Source organism: Manihot esculenta, chromosome 5 (genome assembly GCF_001659605.2).
Source record: "Manihot esculenta cultivar AM560-2 chromosome 5, M.esculenta_v8, whole genome shotgun sequence".
NCBI classification, from domain to species: Eukaryota; Viridiplantae; Streptophyta; class Magnoliopsida; order Malpighiales; family Euphorbiaceae; genus Manihot; species Manihot esculenta.
The window spans coordinates 22909123-22924754 of NC_035165.2; the positions used below are offsets into that span (position 1 = coordinate 22909123).

Sequence of the window (15632 nt, forward strand, 5' to 3'; positions counted from 1 at the left end):
ATAACCGTTTGATCGCATCTACCCCGGACAATTTACACCCAGCGCCCACCTTAAACGGCAAACAACTGCGGGGCGCAAGCTCAAAGGATCAAAATGCCAACATAAATTGAAATCGTAGAAACCCAGCTACCTCTTTTTTTCAAACTCATAAAACCCTAACTTACCACTTGATCATTCGCCAAAATCTCCCAATTACAAGTCCCTGGTCCTCCATTTTCAAAACAAACAATAGACCTTTCAATTTATCAATTTGGATCCAGAACTCAGAGATGAGGCGCTCTCTCATATTTTTCTTGTTCATGATGCTGATTTTGTCACCATTAATAAGGGATATCTCGGTCAATGCAATCTCCGAGACCTTCGTTCCCGATGAGAGCAGCCAGATATCCAAGCTTTACAAATCCTTTTTGCCTCCAAAACCGTGAGTATCTGTTGCGTTAAATTCTATTGATATTTGTGTTATTTTTAGCTCGATGAAGGTGTTTGACCATTTTTGTTCCTTATAATGGGTAGTGAAATTTAAAATTCGTACTGCTTTTTCCATTATCATTGTCTTTGCATTAATATTAATTTATTTTGTTTGGCTTTTAATTTAGTAAACAAGATGTAGCACTAGTGGCCGCATTGGATGGAACTGTATATTTGGTCGACACTAACGCAAGGAAAATTCGTTGGTCTTTTTCATCTGGGCAGCCGATTTATTCTTCTTATCAGGCAACTGTTGAGACCGACGAAGATAGGCATAATGCCTCTGAACTGAGTAACGACTTATATTATGTAGATTGTGGGGATGATTGGGAACTCTATGTGCATAGCAAGCGGTTTGGCAAATTGGTAAGCAAGCCTGCCTTTCATACTTATTCTATGTTTTCCTTAGAATTATATTCCTATTTCTGAATCTAGCAGTTACCTGGCTGTTTTCTTTAGACGATTTTACTGAAAATGATTTATTTGTACCTTAAAGATTTGAATAATATTTTTTGGATAGACTGTTGCATTATCAGATTAAAATAGTCATTCCTGGAGACATTCGCTGTGTGTTAGTGTTAAGTTACAGTATAAAGTTTAGATGAGTTCGTTATTTAATATACCATAGCTGCTTTTCACAGAAAAAACTCTCATTAAGTGCTGAAGAATATATTAAGATGACGCCACACATATCAGAGGATGGAGAAATTACACTGGGATTAAAGAAGACCACTGCATTTCTGGTTGATGCCAAGACTGGAACAGTGATTCGCACCTATGGGTTGGATAATTCTCCTTCCACATTAAAGGCTCAGACTGCCGAGGAGAATGCTCTACTGTTGGTAAAAGATGCTCAAATGATAGAATCTGTTGCTGCTGACTTGGGAACAGTTCAGCATTTGGTTTACATAACAAGGACAGATTATGTGTTGCAACACTATTCTCCAAACTCCACTGAAGTTTTATGGAATGTGGCATTTGCTGATATTGAGGCTGAATTTCGCTGTCAACGATTCAAAAGTTCTTTAGGTGCAGCTTCTCCAATTGTAGATGAGGAAATTGATGATATGCAATTTCCTTGTCAGATGAGGACTCCTGTCCTTCGAATTCGTGATTACAGCTTGTTAGAATTCGATAAACTAGCAATTGCTCATATTGGAGGTGGAGCTCATTTTCTGCCTGCCCCAGTTCACATGCCTCCCTTAGGACCTGTTAATGGATTGCCGCTGGCTCTCCCCACTAGTGAAGATGGGCCTATGCTTGCTTTGCCTTCACCCGAGTCCAAAAACCCTGTGAATTTTGGTTTGCTCAGTGTTGATGCTGGCATAATCAACAGCAAAAGTTCTGAAATGATAGGAAAGTCTCATACCTGGCCTTTTATTGCTGCCATTTTTTCCATTATGAGTTCCATCATGTATAGTTATTTAACATTTAAAAAGCAGAGTAAGTTGAATAAATCAGTTGAGGAACTTAAATCACAAGCTGGGAATATGATGCCTAAAAAGAAGAAAAGTAAGAGATCAGGAAGCAACAAGAACGGTCCCAATAATGAGAGAAGGGAGAAATATCTCCCTCTTGAGAATAAGGCTGGAGACGCTCCAGGATTTTCACACATTGAAGAGAATGAAAGGAAGTTATTGTTAACCTTTGCTGATTTTGTTGATTGTAGTATAGATGGGCGCAGGATTGGTAGATTACTTGTTTCTAACAAAGAAATTGCTAAGGGAAGCAATGGTACTGTTGTGCTTGAGGGAATTTATGATGGTCGTCCTGTAGCTGTTAAGCGCCTTGTGCAGACTCACCATGATGTGGCTTTAAAAGAAATTCAGAACCTTATTGCTTCTGATCAGCATCCCAATATTGTTAGATGGTTTGGAGTGGAGTATGATCAAGATTTTGTATATCTTGCTTTGGAGCGCTGCACTTGCAGCTTAAATGACTATATTTATGTGTATTCTGAAACTTTCCAAAGTAGAATGCTTTCCGAGGATTCGGATTTCAACTGCTTGCCTGAATGCACTATTCGATTACATTCAATGTTGGAACATACCAGAAATATTGAATTGTGGAAAGCAAATGGACTTCCTTCGACACATTTATTGAAATTGATGAGGTCAGTTTAAGATTTCGTTATACTGCTCCTGTTTTTCACTCTACTTTAGTGGTAACTCCGTCCACCTTTTTTCTGTGTAAAACCTTTTTTTCTTTTAACTTTGATATTAATATGATTAAAGGTTTATAATGTGAACAAATTTATTTTTATGGTCCATATTCAGATTTTCTCAATTCTTTCTACCATTACATTAGAAAGACAGAATTAAGCTTCCAACTAAACTAAATGATAATTTTTTTTCCACGGAATTGATTTCTTTTACCAAAATGCTCTTTAAAGTTAATGAAAACTGAAAAGTCAATATCCTTTGAATTGACTCTAAAGTTATAAATAGCATTCTCATGAATTTCTTCCGTCTTATTTGCTTTTAGATTTTAGACCTTCCACAGTAATCAAGATATTAGGTTTTATTTTATTTAAACAAATTGAAGGTCAGCGTACACTTCGTTAGTCATTGCAAAGAACTTTTGCTAGCAGCGTAGGTTGGTTACCTAGATCAGATTATGAACTCAAGCCCAAAAGCCATTCCACTAAGGGTCTATTACAGGAAATGGTTCAGAAACAACAAGAAGACAAGGGATGAGGAATTTGATGAAGGACACTTGGCAGAACCGGGAATCTCGGATACAAGGACAGGACAGCTGATAAGGGTGTGTATAAATAAGTATAGTGAGACAAGAGAGGCATGCGATGTATTTTCTTCTTCTTCCTGCTTAGGTTGGGCTAACCTTGTTAGTCGGGAGGTACTCCTAGAATTGAGTTCTTGATTAACAGAAAGTTCAATACAAATATTTTTCCCATTTCTATCTCTTGCAGACATCAATTAAGTCCCTAACTCTATGAATTGTCTGACCTGCCGGGGCTCTTTCCCTCATGCCCAAAACTAGAATGGAGGGACGAGTAGATCAAATCGAGAGGAGCTTACATGATATGGAAGCCCTATTGCCACCCTCAAGATCGATTAAGATCAACGTCTGTCCACTTTTAAAGTAGAACAAGAGCAAAGATTTGATAGGTTGGAATCACTCGTTACTTCCATGTCTCGTGGGAAGGCTATAACAAAGGATGCTTCTATTTCTCACCCATCCCCAACCTCTGGAAATGCCTCTATTCTTCAACAACATGGTCAGGTATTCATTACTGATGATTCCTTACTTGCCGTGGGATGGATTGCTCGGGCTGAACAATATTTCACTCTTCATCAAACTTTTGAAAATCTCTGAAAAATTTGAAAGTCCAACTTACTTTTGGTTGTATGGAAGGGAATGCATTACGTTGGTTATGCCAACGTCATGCCACTCTTCTATGGAATCAATTTATTCAGGAACTCTTACTTCGCCTATGGCAGAGATTGTTGTATCAATTTGTATGAACGATTGGCGACCGTTCGGCATTGTACCTCCATCGATGACTATATTGATGAATTTGTTGCCCTTACAGCCTAGATTGGTGGTTTGACTGATCAACCGTATATGAGATTTTTCTTAAGCGGACTCAAGGATGAAATTCGAGTTAGAATCTGTTCTCATGAAATCCTCCATAATTTCCGAACATGACTCTTGCTTGAGATATTGAGACAGAACTACAATTTTCCTGGCCTTCTCCTACCTATGCCGAGCCGACAGGCGATGGTATCCATCGATGGACTTCTCTTTTTACCACTGGGTTACCCAGCCCAAACACCTCTATTTCACCAGTCCAGTCCCTACCTCCCACACATTCTGTCTCCTCTAACATAACACCTTCCGATAAATCATCTCCTCTACCAAAATCCCTACCACCGCCATCCTCACAACCGCCTTTCTCACCTCACTTTTTTCGACCTTCTCCTCATTTCAAGAATACAAGGCACTATTCTCACCAAGAGTTCCTTGATTTAAGAGCAAAAGGCCTCTGGTACGAGTGTAAACGACCTTTACACCCCATGCATGAGTGCCCCATCAAAACCTTGCGAGCTTTAATCGTCGGTGATGATGAAACTGTTCTACTATATTTAGATTCTGATTCTCCTCCTTCAAATATTTCTTCTGTGGTCCATATTATCGATGAAGTTCATTTCTCTACCATGGAGCTTTCTTTCTTTTATGTGGGAAGTATTTCTTCTCCCAACTCTATGAAATTACATGGGCAAATATCTGACCATTCGATCTCAATTATGATTGATAGTGGGGCAAGTCATAATTTTATCGTGGGCACCTTGGTTGAAAAATTGAATCTGCCTATTGAAATAACTCCTCTTTTCGAGTTGGATTAGGAGATGGGCACAGAGTAGACTCGTCGAGAGTATGTCAGGCAGTTTCTGTGGACTTGGCAAACATGCAGATTGTGGCTGAGTGTTTTATTTTTTTTCCTTTAGGAGAGGTTGATCTTGTTCTCAAGATTGCATGGCTACAAACTTTGGGGGAAATCAAAGTTAATTGACTTACTATGGAGATGACATTAAGTTACCAGAGCATATCTATTATTCTTAGTGGCAAAGGTTCTCAAACGAAGGCAAGCATACCTGCATCTCAATTATATAAACCGGCGTATATTGAATATTTCGTTCTTTTGTGGCAAAGGCTAGAGATGGAGAAATTTTGCTTGTTTGACACTAAGATTATTGAGTTCCAACAGATAGAAATTGACTTGCTCCTGCTCAACTTCAATCCACTTTTCTGCGAGTCCTTGTCTTTTCCACTAGTAAGGCCTACTGATCACATCATCCCTTTATCTGCATGTACCATTGCTGTTAATGTTAAGCCTTATCGATATGGGCATTTTCAGTAGGAAATAGCCCAAGTTCCAATCCTTTCTCCGGCCCACTCTTGCTAGTATGAAAAAAAGATAATAGTTGGCATTTTTGTGTGGATTATCGCGCCTTAAACAAGGTCATAGTTCCTGATCGATACCTCATATGTCATTATAGAGCTTTTAGATGAACTGAATGGAGCACATTATTTTTCAAAGTTGGATCTTAAATCCCACTATCATCAAATCAGAGTTTCAGAGCCCAATATTCCGAAGACGACCTTTCGCACTCATTCAGGACACTATGAGTTTGTGGTCATACCTTTCGGCTTAACGAATGCTCCAACAACATTTCAAGCCACAATGAATGATCTGTTTTTCCCTTAACTTCGACGGTTTGTTCTTATTTTTTTTTACAACATTCTTATTTACAATACAATATGGTTGGAGCATTTAGTCCATTTAAAGATCATCCTACAGCTTCTATTGAACAACCAATTCTTCATCAACAGGAAGAAAAGCTTATTTGGAAGGACTATGATTGAATATTTAGGGCATGTTGTTTCATCCATAGGAGTGGCTATTGATCCTTTAAATGTTTTTGATGTTCTAAATTGGCCTACGCCGAATTCATTAAGAGCAGTAAGAGGGTTTTTGGGATTAACCGGCTATGATTGACAGTTTATCAGAAATTATAGGATGCTTGCCAAACCATTGACTTAGCTACTCAAGAAAGAAGGCCAAGAAAGATTGCACTGGACAACCGAGACTCAAACAGCCTTTGAAAAACCTAAGCAAGCTTTGACTACTCCTGTTTTTGCAATTCTAGATTTTTCCAAACAATTTATGTTGGAAAGTGATGCTTCTGGGTCAAGAATTGGCGCTGTTTTGATGTAAGAGCACCAACCAATTGCATATTTCAACAAAGCTCTTTCATCTCGTTTTCAAGTTCAATCCACATATGAAAGAGAGACGATGACCTTAGTCTTAGCTGTACACCATTGTAGGCCTTATTTATTAGGCCAAAAGTTTCTTTTTTTCTTTGATCAAAGTGGCTTGAAGTATCTTTTGGATCGGTATATTACTATTCCAGCACAAGGAAAATGGGCAATCAAGTTGTTGGGGTATGATTTCTCCATAGTATATAAACCTAGCTCTTCCAATTCTGCAGCAAACACTTTATCTCGGAAACATGAAGACATGAAATTAAATTTACTATCTTCACCTCAATGGATTGATTGGGCTGTTGTTGTCAAGGAAATTGAGCAGGATATTGTCAACAGATCATTCAAAAGCTTAAGAGTCAAACCACAGGATATACTCCATATTCCTTGGTGCAAGATCGGTTATTCTATAAGGGCCGACTTGTTATCCCTTCATCCTCTTCCTGTATTCCACGTCTGTTGTAGGAATTCTGTAACTCTCCCTACAATCTGGTGCGTTTAGAACATATCGAAGAATTGCAACAAATTTATATTAGCCCCGAGTGATGAAAACTGTTCAGAAGTACTTGGCTGAATGTTGGGTTTGTTAAAAACACAAGTATGAGACCAGTTCACTAACGTGATTGCTTCAGCCGCTTCCTATTCCGTATCGTGTATGGGAGGATATTTTTATGGATTTCATCACAGGTCTTCCAAAATCCTAGGGTCGTGATGCCATTCTGGTTGTGGTCGATCGTTTTACCAAATATGGGCACTTTCTTCCTCGTAGTCATCCTTACTCAGCAAAAACTATTGCAACTGTGTTTGTAAAAAAAAGTGGTCTAACTTCATGGAATTTCCAAGTCCATAGTCAGCGACTGAGACCCTATATTCCTCAATAATTTTTGGACAAAATTATTCTAACTTCAAGGCACTCGGTTGAATATGAGTACAACCTATCATCTAGAAACTGATGGCCAGACTGAAGCGTTAAATAGGGGATTAGAAATATATCTCCACTGCTTTGCTTCTAAACAATCAAAACAATGGTGTTCTTTGTTACATTGGGTCAGGTCGAATACTGATATAACACAAGTCACCGTTCAGCTACACAGTCCACACCATTTGAATTAGTGTATGGCCAATATCCCCCTACCTTACAACAATTTCTTCTAGGGAGATGAAAACGGAAGAAGTGGCCCAAGTAAAGAATGATCAGGGCATTCAACCAGCATCGAAGGGAAGTTCACTACAATGTCGGGGACTTTGTTTTTCTCAAACTAAGACCACACAGACAAAACTCTTTGAATCGCCCTATTAGTTGCCAAGTATTTTGGTCCCTTCCGTATTATTTCTGCAATAGGACCTGTCGCCTATCATCTGCAATTGCTATCAGAATCTAAAATACACCCAGTTTTTCATGTTTCTCAACTGAAAAAAACAATTGGCCAACACCCGGTTTTAACTGAGGTAAGGGATTGTAAATGATGGAAGAAAATTATGAACCCGAGGCTATCCTTAAGAATCACATTCAATCTGATCAAGGCCAAGCCATACAGCAACTCTTAGTTAAATGTAAGAACAGAACTTGTGAGGATGCTTCTTGGATGAACTATTTCGATTTTGTTCATCAATTTTCTGATTTCAGCCTTAAGGACAAGGCTGTTTCTCATGGGGACGGTATTGTCAGAGATCAAATTATGAACCCAAACCCAAAAGTCATTCCACTAAAGGGTCTATTACATGAAACGATTTAGAAACAACAAGACAAGGGATGGGGAATTTGATGAAGAAGAACACTTGGCAGAATATTAGAAATCAGTTACCGGGAATCGGACAGGAGGACAGCTGGCGGGGTTATGTATAAATAAGTATAGTGAGAGGAGAGAGATATGCAATGTATTTTCTTCTTCTTCTTCCTGCTTAGGCTGGGCTAACCTTGTTAGTCGGGAGGTACTCCTGGAATTGAGTTCTTCATTAATAGAAAACTCAATACAAATATTTTTCCCATTTGTGTCTCTAGCAGCCATTAATTAAGTTCCTAACTCTATCACCTTATTAAGAAAATGCATGGTCTGCAGTTTTTTCTTTTGTACTGTAAAGCCATTAAGTTAACCTCATCTAAAACGCTTGGGTGTCTTTTATTTCTTCAGGGATGTGGTTTCTGGTCTTGCTCATTTGCACGAACTTGGAATTATACACCGGGACTTAAAGCCTCAAAATGTGTTGATTATCAATGATAAAACCTTTTGTGCAAAGCTTTCAGATATGGGCATTAGCAAGCGCCTTGTTGGAGACATGTCTTCCTTGACCCAACATGCAACTGGTCAGTTTGTCATTTTATCTAGTTTTAAACTATCTGAACAATGATAAATCTTCATGGAGTCATAATTCAAATTAGATATTTATTGTTCAATAAGATAAGCTGTTCACTGATTTTCTACTCACTCCCAACCTCTTTCCCCAACACAGAAGGAAAGAAAATTCTATGCTAATTTTTTCCTTACATTATTCTTTTTTTTTTCTGTCAATTGTAGGTTATGGGAGTTCGGGCTGGCAAGCACCTGAACAGCTACTGCATGGACGCCAAACACGTGCCATAGACTTATTTAGTTTGGGCTGTGTTCTATTTTTCTGTGTCACTGGAGGAAAGCATCCTTTTGGTGACAATATTGAGCGTGATGTAAATATAGTGAACGACCGAAAAGACCTGTTCTTGGTAGAGAATATACCGGAAGCTGTGGATCTTTTCTCTCGCCTCCTGGATCCTAACCCAGATAAGAGGTAATGCATTTTTAATTTTTGAAGACCTTCTAAGATCCTTCATTACTTGAAAACTTTGAGAAACTTCCCATCATACGTTCCATGTTCGCATCTTTGGTGTTTGGTTCATAATTGCTGTGAATAATTTGTGTAACAACGGCAATGCCTTAACATGCAGGCCAAAAGCTCAGGAGGTATTGAACCATCCTTTGTTCTGGACTTCAGAGAAAAGACTCTTATTTCTTCAGGATGTCAGTGATAGGGTTGAAATGGAAGATAGGGAGAATGAATCAGAACTTCTAACTGCATTAGAGAGTGTTGGAACAATGGCATTGAATGGGAAATGGGATGAAAAGATGGAAGCTTCATTTATCAACAATATTGGTCGCTACAGACGTTATAAGTATGATAGTGTCCGTGATTTGTTGCGTGTAATACGCAACAAGTCACATCACTACAGGGAACTTCCTCAAGAGATCAAAGAAATATTAGGATCTCATCCAGAAGGATTTGAGAACTATTTTTCATGCCGATTTCCAAAACTTTTGATTGAGGTATTCAAAGTTATGTATAGGTACTGCAAAGAGGAGGAATTCTTTCGTAAATACATAGATTGCAGTGTAATCTAGAGAACCCCTGCCCCCAAATGTTCCTGTTTTACCTCACTAAGGTTTGAGTTCTGAGTAACTGTAAACAGAAAGTATACGATGTTGTAACTGAAATTGTATCATACCACTATTCAACCTGTTGTACATATAAAATATTTAACTAATTTACTTTCTTGTGACACTCTTTTTTCTCTGTTTCGTGTTAAGAAGCACAAATGGTTCGGAGCAGATCCTTTGGATTATGCTTAGGAGTTGGTGGAGGACTAGAACAATTGGAATTCAACAACCCAATGAGCTTGGTCCTTAACCAATACTTAAGTTTGGTTTCTAAGATTTCAGATTCAGGGACAGCTATATTTTCCAAGACTGTTAGATAAATGGAGTGGCTTTTACATCTGGTTGACACTGACGAGTGACAAACTACTGGTAATAACAAAGTGTAAATAGGATGAGTTCTTAGGGGTTTTTAATCAATTTAGTGCTTGAAGGAAAAAAAATTTAATAATTTAGGTTTAAAAAAATTTGATTGCCAGTTTGAGATTTGATTAAACGTCAGATCCCACCCTTGCTGGGGCTTGATAAGGGTGGAGCTTGATACTTTTGATGAAAGAGTCAAGTGAATTTTTTTTATATTATATTAATTTAATAATATTATTTATATTATATTATATTTTTTATAAATATTTTTAATAATTTTTAATATTTTAATATATTAATATATTTTATTATTAATATTTAAATAAAAATATTGATATTATATAATTTTAGTATCATAAAATGTTGCGATTAAATATATAAAAATAATTCAGTATCAATTTAATAATTAAAAATTTTAATTATTGTTTATAATATATTTTATTATTTTTAATATATTAATATAATAATACTATAATTAAATAGTACAAGTAATATAATTCACCTTTAATTATAAAATAATATTATTTTATAATTCTAAAATTTTTACTTTTAATTTTTATAGTAGTCTATATTTTAAGAATAATAAATTATATTAAATATAATAATTATGTATCAACAATTTATAATTGATATCTATTTTTAATTAATTATAGTGTTATTATAATAATATATTAAAAATAATATTAAAATATTTATTATTATAAAAATATTATATTATAAATAATATTAAAATATTTCAGACTTAATTCTTAAAACTTTAAATATTCATATTAATTAATTACTTTCTTATATGATATTATGCATTATATAATTTAAAAAATAAATAAATAAGTAAAATAATATGAATATTTAATATTATAAAATTTTAATTTAATTTTTATTGAGTTGTTGTGCAGCCGTAGAGGCTCTGTAATTAAAAAAAATATAATAACTGTTTATTAATAAATTTATAACTATATAATTTAATTATAATATTATTACACTAATATGTTTAAAAAATAAAATATATTATGAAAATAATTAAAAATATTTATTATTATAAAAAATTATTTTATAAATAATACAATTAAATTAATATAATATAAATATATTATTATAATATAATAATAATTAAAAAATAAAAATATAACAACTGTTTAAAAAAAAACAAATTTATTAAATTATACCAATTAAAAATAATTATCAATTTAAATATTACCGTTATAAGAGTATAATTTTTAATATATTATTATAATAACGTTATAATTAAATACGATCGGTTATAAATTTGTTAATATGTAATTATTATATTTTATTATTTTTAATATATAAAAGTACTATAAAAATTAATAAAAAATTGCATAAAAAATATTTAGAATTATGACTTATTCCACTATTAAAAATATACAAGACTATTGAATTATTTATAATTTATTAAAGAAAAATAAATTAATTAATTAATCTAATCACATAATAATTTAATTACTTAATTTATTTATCTTTATCCATACATATTTAACTACAGTATAATTTCATCTCTTACCTCTAAATATTAATATATTTTATATATTTTATTATTAATATTTAAATTAAAAAATTATCGATAATATATAATTTTAATATTATAAAATTAATATTATTATATGATTAAGTATTGATTGTATGAAAGCAATTCAATAAAATATAAATTTAATTATTATAATTTAAAATATTTATATTAATTTATTTATTTATTTTTCTTTAATAAATTATAAATCATCTAATAATTTTCTTTGTTATCAATTTTTATAGTATTTTTGTATAAGAAAAATAATAAAATATAATAACTAGGTATCAATAAATTTATAATCCATATTATTTCATTATAATATTATTATAATAATATATTAAAAATAATAGAATATATTATAAAAAATAATTAAAAAATTTATTATTAGATAGATGTGAATGATATGAGTTATTTTTACACATTTAATTATAATATAATATTAATTTTATGATACTAAAATTATATAACATCAATAATTTTTTATTTAAATATTAATATATTAAAAATTATAAAAAAATATTTATTTTTATAAAAAAAAATTATAAATAATATTATTAAATTAATATAATGTCTAAAAATTAAAATATAACTGATAACAAAAAATCACTTGACACGTTTATCAAATGCGTCTGTATGTGTCCGCGCTCGCTAGAAATAGAGTCTGACCGTTGTATAGGCAGTCACATCCAAATTAATAATTAAATTCTTTTGGAACCTAATTACTAAAATTTTTTTCTCCAAATGCCAAATTGAAAAAAACCCCAATTCCTTCATCTGCCTAAATTGATGGGTTTTTTTTCTCTGCTCATGACTTTTACATTTCCATAATAACAGAATGGATTCAATAAGAATTTTATACTAATGAGCAAGTAGTAGCTGTGAGCATGCTTCCTATCCATTGTCTGTCCATTTGAAAAATTACCGTTGCAGCAGGTCCCAGACTGACATTGAGCCTTCAATTTCATCGATTTTCAAATACGGTAGACGGTTTTTCAAATTGTCTGAATGATTGTGTCTGCTACTTAGAGCAATTAAAGCATTACTCAACTAGTCAGACAGTATGTAGCTTCGACGTTGGACACCATATTGGTGAAGTGAGCTCTTCTGCCCATAGAAAACTTCTTATCAATTAAGTGTATAGTCTTATTGGGGATTAAAGATTTCTGTGATTTTATCCCACCTTAAAACTTCCATTTCTCTTGTCTTGTAGCAGTTAAAAGTTAGTTTCACAGCCTCTTCTGAGGTGCTAAAGATTCTTGGCAATCCTTTTGGCTTCTAACTCCTTTGACTTTGTCATTTTACATACCTCAAAGCCTATTGGATCCTTTCACTGAATTTATAACTACAACTGGAGCAGGTAAATCTCATCTCAGATCAAGACAAAAATCCCAATAATTCACGAGAGCTTGTAAAATTTTTTAAAAACAGGGCTCAAGACCCTAAATGAAGTGGATAAGATACTACACATGGGATAATCAACCACTAGTGGACTCATTCAAACTCAGAACCACATTCTTGCTTTTCATAAGTTATTACAGTTGGATCCCAATGAACTCCACTGATCCTGGCCATCATTTTACCATGTACATTAAACATGAATGGCCCACACTTCACCTTTTGATCTGGAATTTTTGAATTTTTTTTTTTTTTTTGGCATCAGATACGCATAGTTTCACCTGTTTTCCACATCCATTACCCAAGATTATACCTTCAAATCTTTCATTATATATACATTAGCCAGCAAGCAAACTCTTGCTCTAAATGCCCAGTAACCCAGTTGAAGAAAGCACAATGGCTTCTCTCCAATTCATTCTCCTCTTCTTCCTCCTTGTTCTCAGCTCCTTTCAAAAAGTTTCAGGTGTCGGAGTAAACTACGGCACTCTTGGAAACAATCTCCCATCTCCAAAGAGAGTTGCCCAGCTCCTTCAGTCCACACTTATCGACAAGGTCAAAATCTACGACACTAATCCTGAAATCCTCGAGGCATTTTCCAACACCGGAATAGACCTCATTGTTGCAGTGGAGAACTACCATGTGGCAAACATCAGCTCCGACGTATCAGCAGCCGACGAGTGGTTTGCCAACCGCGTGCTGCCCTTCATTCCTGCTACTTCCATAGTAGCTATAGCAGTAGGCAACGAGTATTTAACCACAGATCCCGACCATTTGCGCCCAAATAATCTCGTTCAAGCCATGCAGAACTTGCATGCAGTGCTAGTAGCACGTGGACTCGATCGTAAAATCAAGATCACAACCCCACATAGCATGGCTGTTCTTGCTTCCTCATTTCCTCCTTCAGCTTCCTCTTTCGCCACAACACTTATGCCCACCATGACCTCGATTGTGGGATTTCTAGCAGAAACTGGAGCTCCTTTCATGATCAATGCTTACCCATATTTCGCTTACAGGGACAACCCTGGTTCAGTTGATCTACAGTATGCTTTACTAGGGAATGTTACTGGAGTTCGTGATCCCGTGGGCTATGTCTACAACAACATGTTAGATGCACAAATTGATGCTGTAAGATCAGCCATCAATGCACTAGGATATGGAAATCAGACGGTTAAGATTACAGTCTCAGAATCTGGTTGGCCATCCAAAGGTAATCCTGGCGATAAAGCAGCAACACCAGATAATGCAAAGACTTATAATACCAGGTTGATCCAACGTGCACAGTCCAATAAAGGGACACCCATGAAGCCTAAGGATAACATAGAGATATTTGTGTTTGCTTTGTTCAACGAGAACAAAAAGGATGGTGGCGTGAGTGAGAGAAACTTTGGGATTTTTAATGGAGATGGATCTAAGGTGTACGATGTGGATTTGAGCTGCCAGTTCTGCAGCAATGAAGGGACAGCTGAATTTGGTGAGAAAATGTCAAGTGGAGTAAGAGGTCCTTCAGTTTGGTGTGTGGCTAAGCCCCATGCAGATGAGACGGTGCTTCAAGCTGTGCTGGACTTCTGCTGTGGACCAGGTGGAGTGGACTGCAGAGATATATATGAAAGTGGTAATTGTTTTGCACCAGACAAGCTCCATGCACATGCATCATTTGCCATGAATGCATATTATCAGATACATGGAAGGAACTACTGGAACTGCGACTTCAAGGGCACTGGACTTGTCACATTCAGCGATCCAAGTAAGTTGGGAATACAGAAAATTTACTATTTAGAATTAAATAGTAATTTTATTAAACATTAACAAATCAATTTATTTTCATTTCATTGTGCGTTAACTGGGCACTTAATTTACCCTTCCCTTTGTATTTTGGTGACCAGGCTATGGAAAATGCCGGTATCCCCAGCAGTGACAGAATAAGGAATATGGCAGCGTAGCAGTAATGTGCTTTGCAGCTAATTTTGTACTGTTTGCAATACTGCCAAAAGTTTAGAAAATGAGAAAAAAATGGTTGGCTTCATTACAGATTTTCTAATATTTGGTTGGATTGTCTGAAAAAGAGAGCCTTAAAAGTGTTTTTTTTTTGGGAGGAAAAAGATAAAGATGAGCACATCACATGGATGATGTCTCCATAATCAAAGGCTTTCTCTGTTTTTGAGTTGAAAAATTTGTTGCCCTTTCTTGAAGAGGGAATCTTGGCTAGGCCCTTCTCATGTAACTACTTTCTACGCTTGGGGCCTAACTTGGAAAAAGATGGTCCCATAGCCTAACCTTCTCCGAGGATAATTATTAGCTCAACATCTAATCACGAATACTATCAACGGAAGGAAGGAGCGGTTCAGCAATCTTCTCGTTAGAAAAAATGAATAGTTCGTCGTTAGACACTCTTTTTCATTAAATGAGATCAAAATTTAATTTTCATCAACGAAGTAAATATTTTATAAAATGAATTGATTTAATGGGAATAAAATAATCCCTATAAATATATATAAAATTTCTAATCATGAATGCTCCAAGTTCAACATTCATGACATTGAATGTTTATAACATAAGTGTTTTACGGGAAAATGGACCATCAGAGATTCCATAACGGTCCGGCGTTTGCTTAATCCGTTGAAATTGTCGAAATTATCAGTTTACGGTTAATTGAAATTCTATATAATACCTAATACAAAACTATTATA

General features: G+C 34.9%; 2 protein-coding genes across 2 annotated transcripts; both read left to right on the forward strand.

Annotated features, from left to right (window-relative positions):
• The first annotated feature begins 30 nt into the window (after window positions 1-30).
• LOC110615753 (serine/threonine-protein kinase/endoribonuclease IRE1b) lies at window positions 31-9786 on the forward strand. Its single transcript, XM_021757839.2, has 6 exons — window positions 31-421; window positions 597-834; window positions 1110-2581; window positions 8388-8560; window positions 8772-9018; window positions 9176-9786. Exons 1-6 carry the CDS (start codon window positions 270-272, stop codon window positions 9624-9626), a joined length of 2733 nt encoding a protein of 910 aa, XP_021613531.1. The 5' UTR covers window positions 31-269; the 3' UTR covers window positions 9627-9786.
• A 3499-nt stretch (window positions 9787-13285) lies between these two features.
• On the forward strand, window positions 13286-15134 carry LOC110614816 (glucan endo-1,3-beta-glucosidase 12). Its single transcript, XM_021756483.2, has 2 exons — window positions 13286-14689; window positions 14829-15134. Exons 1-2 carry the CDS (start codon window positions 13312-13314, stop codon window positions 14858-14860), a joined length of 1410 nt encoding a protein of 469 aa, XP_021612175.1. The 5' UTR covers window positions 13286-13311; the 3' UTR covers window positions 14861-15134.
• Window positions 15135-15632: the final 498 nt, after the last annotated feature.

Excerpts from the sequence above, each read along its gene's own strand:
- LOC110614816 (XM_021756483.2), top strand. The coding sequence starts at position 13,312 with ATGCCCAGTAACCCAGTTGAAGAAAGCACAATGGCTTCTCTCCAATTC. Across the intron at positions 14,690-14,828 it reads TGTCACATTCAGCGATCCAA|GCTATGGAAAATGCCGGTAT; the intron begins GTAAGTTGGGAA and ends TTTGGTGACCAG.
- LOC110615753 (XM_021757839.2), top strand. The coding sequence starts at position 270 with ATGAGGCGCTCTCTCATATTTTTCTTGTTCATGATGCTGATTTTGTCA. Across the intron at positions 2,582-8,387 it reads CATTTATTGAAATTGATGAG|GGATGTGGTTTCTGGTCTTG; the intron begins GTCAGTTTAAGA and ends TTATTTCTTCAG. Across the intron at positions 9,019-9,175 it reads GATCCTAACCCAGATAAGAG|GCCAAAAGCTCAGGAGGTAT; the intron begins GTAATGCATTTT and ends CTTAACATGCAG.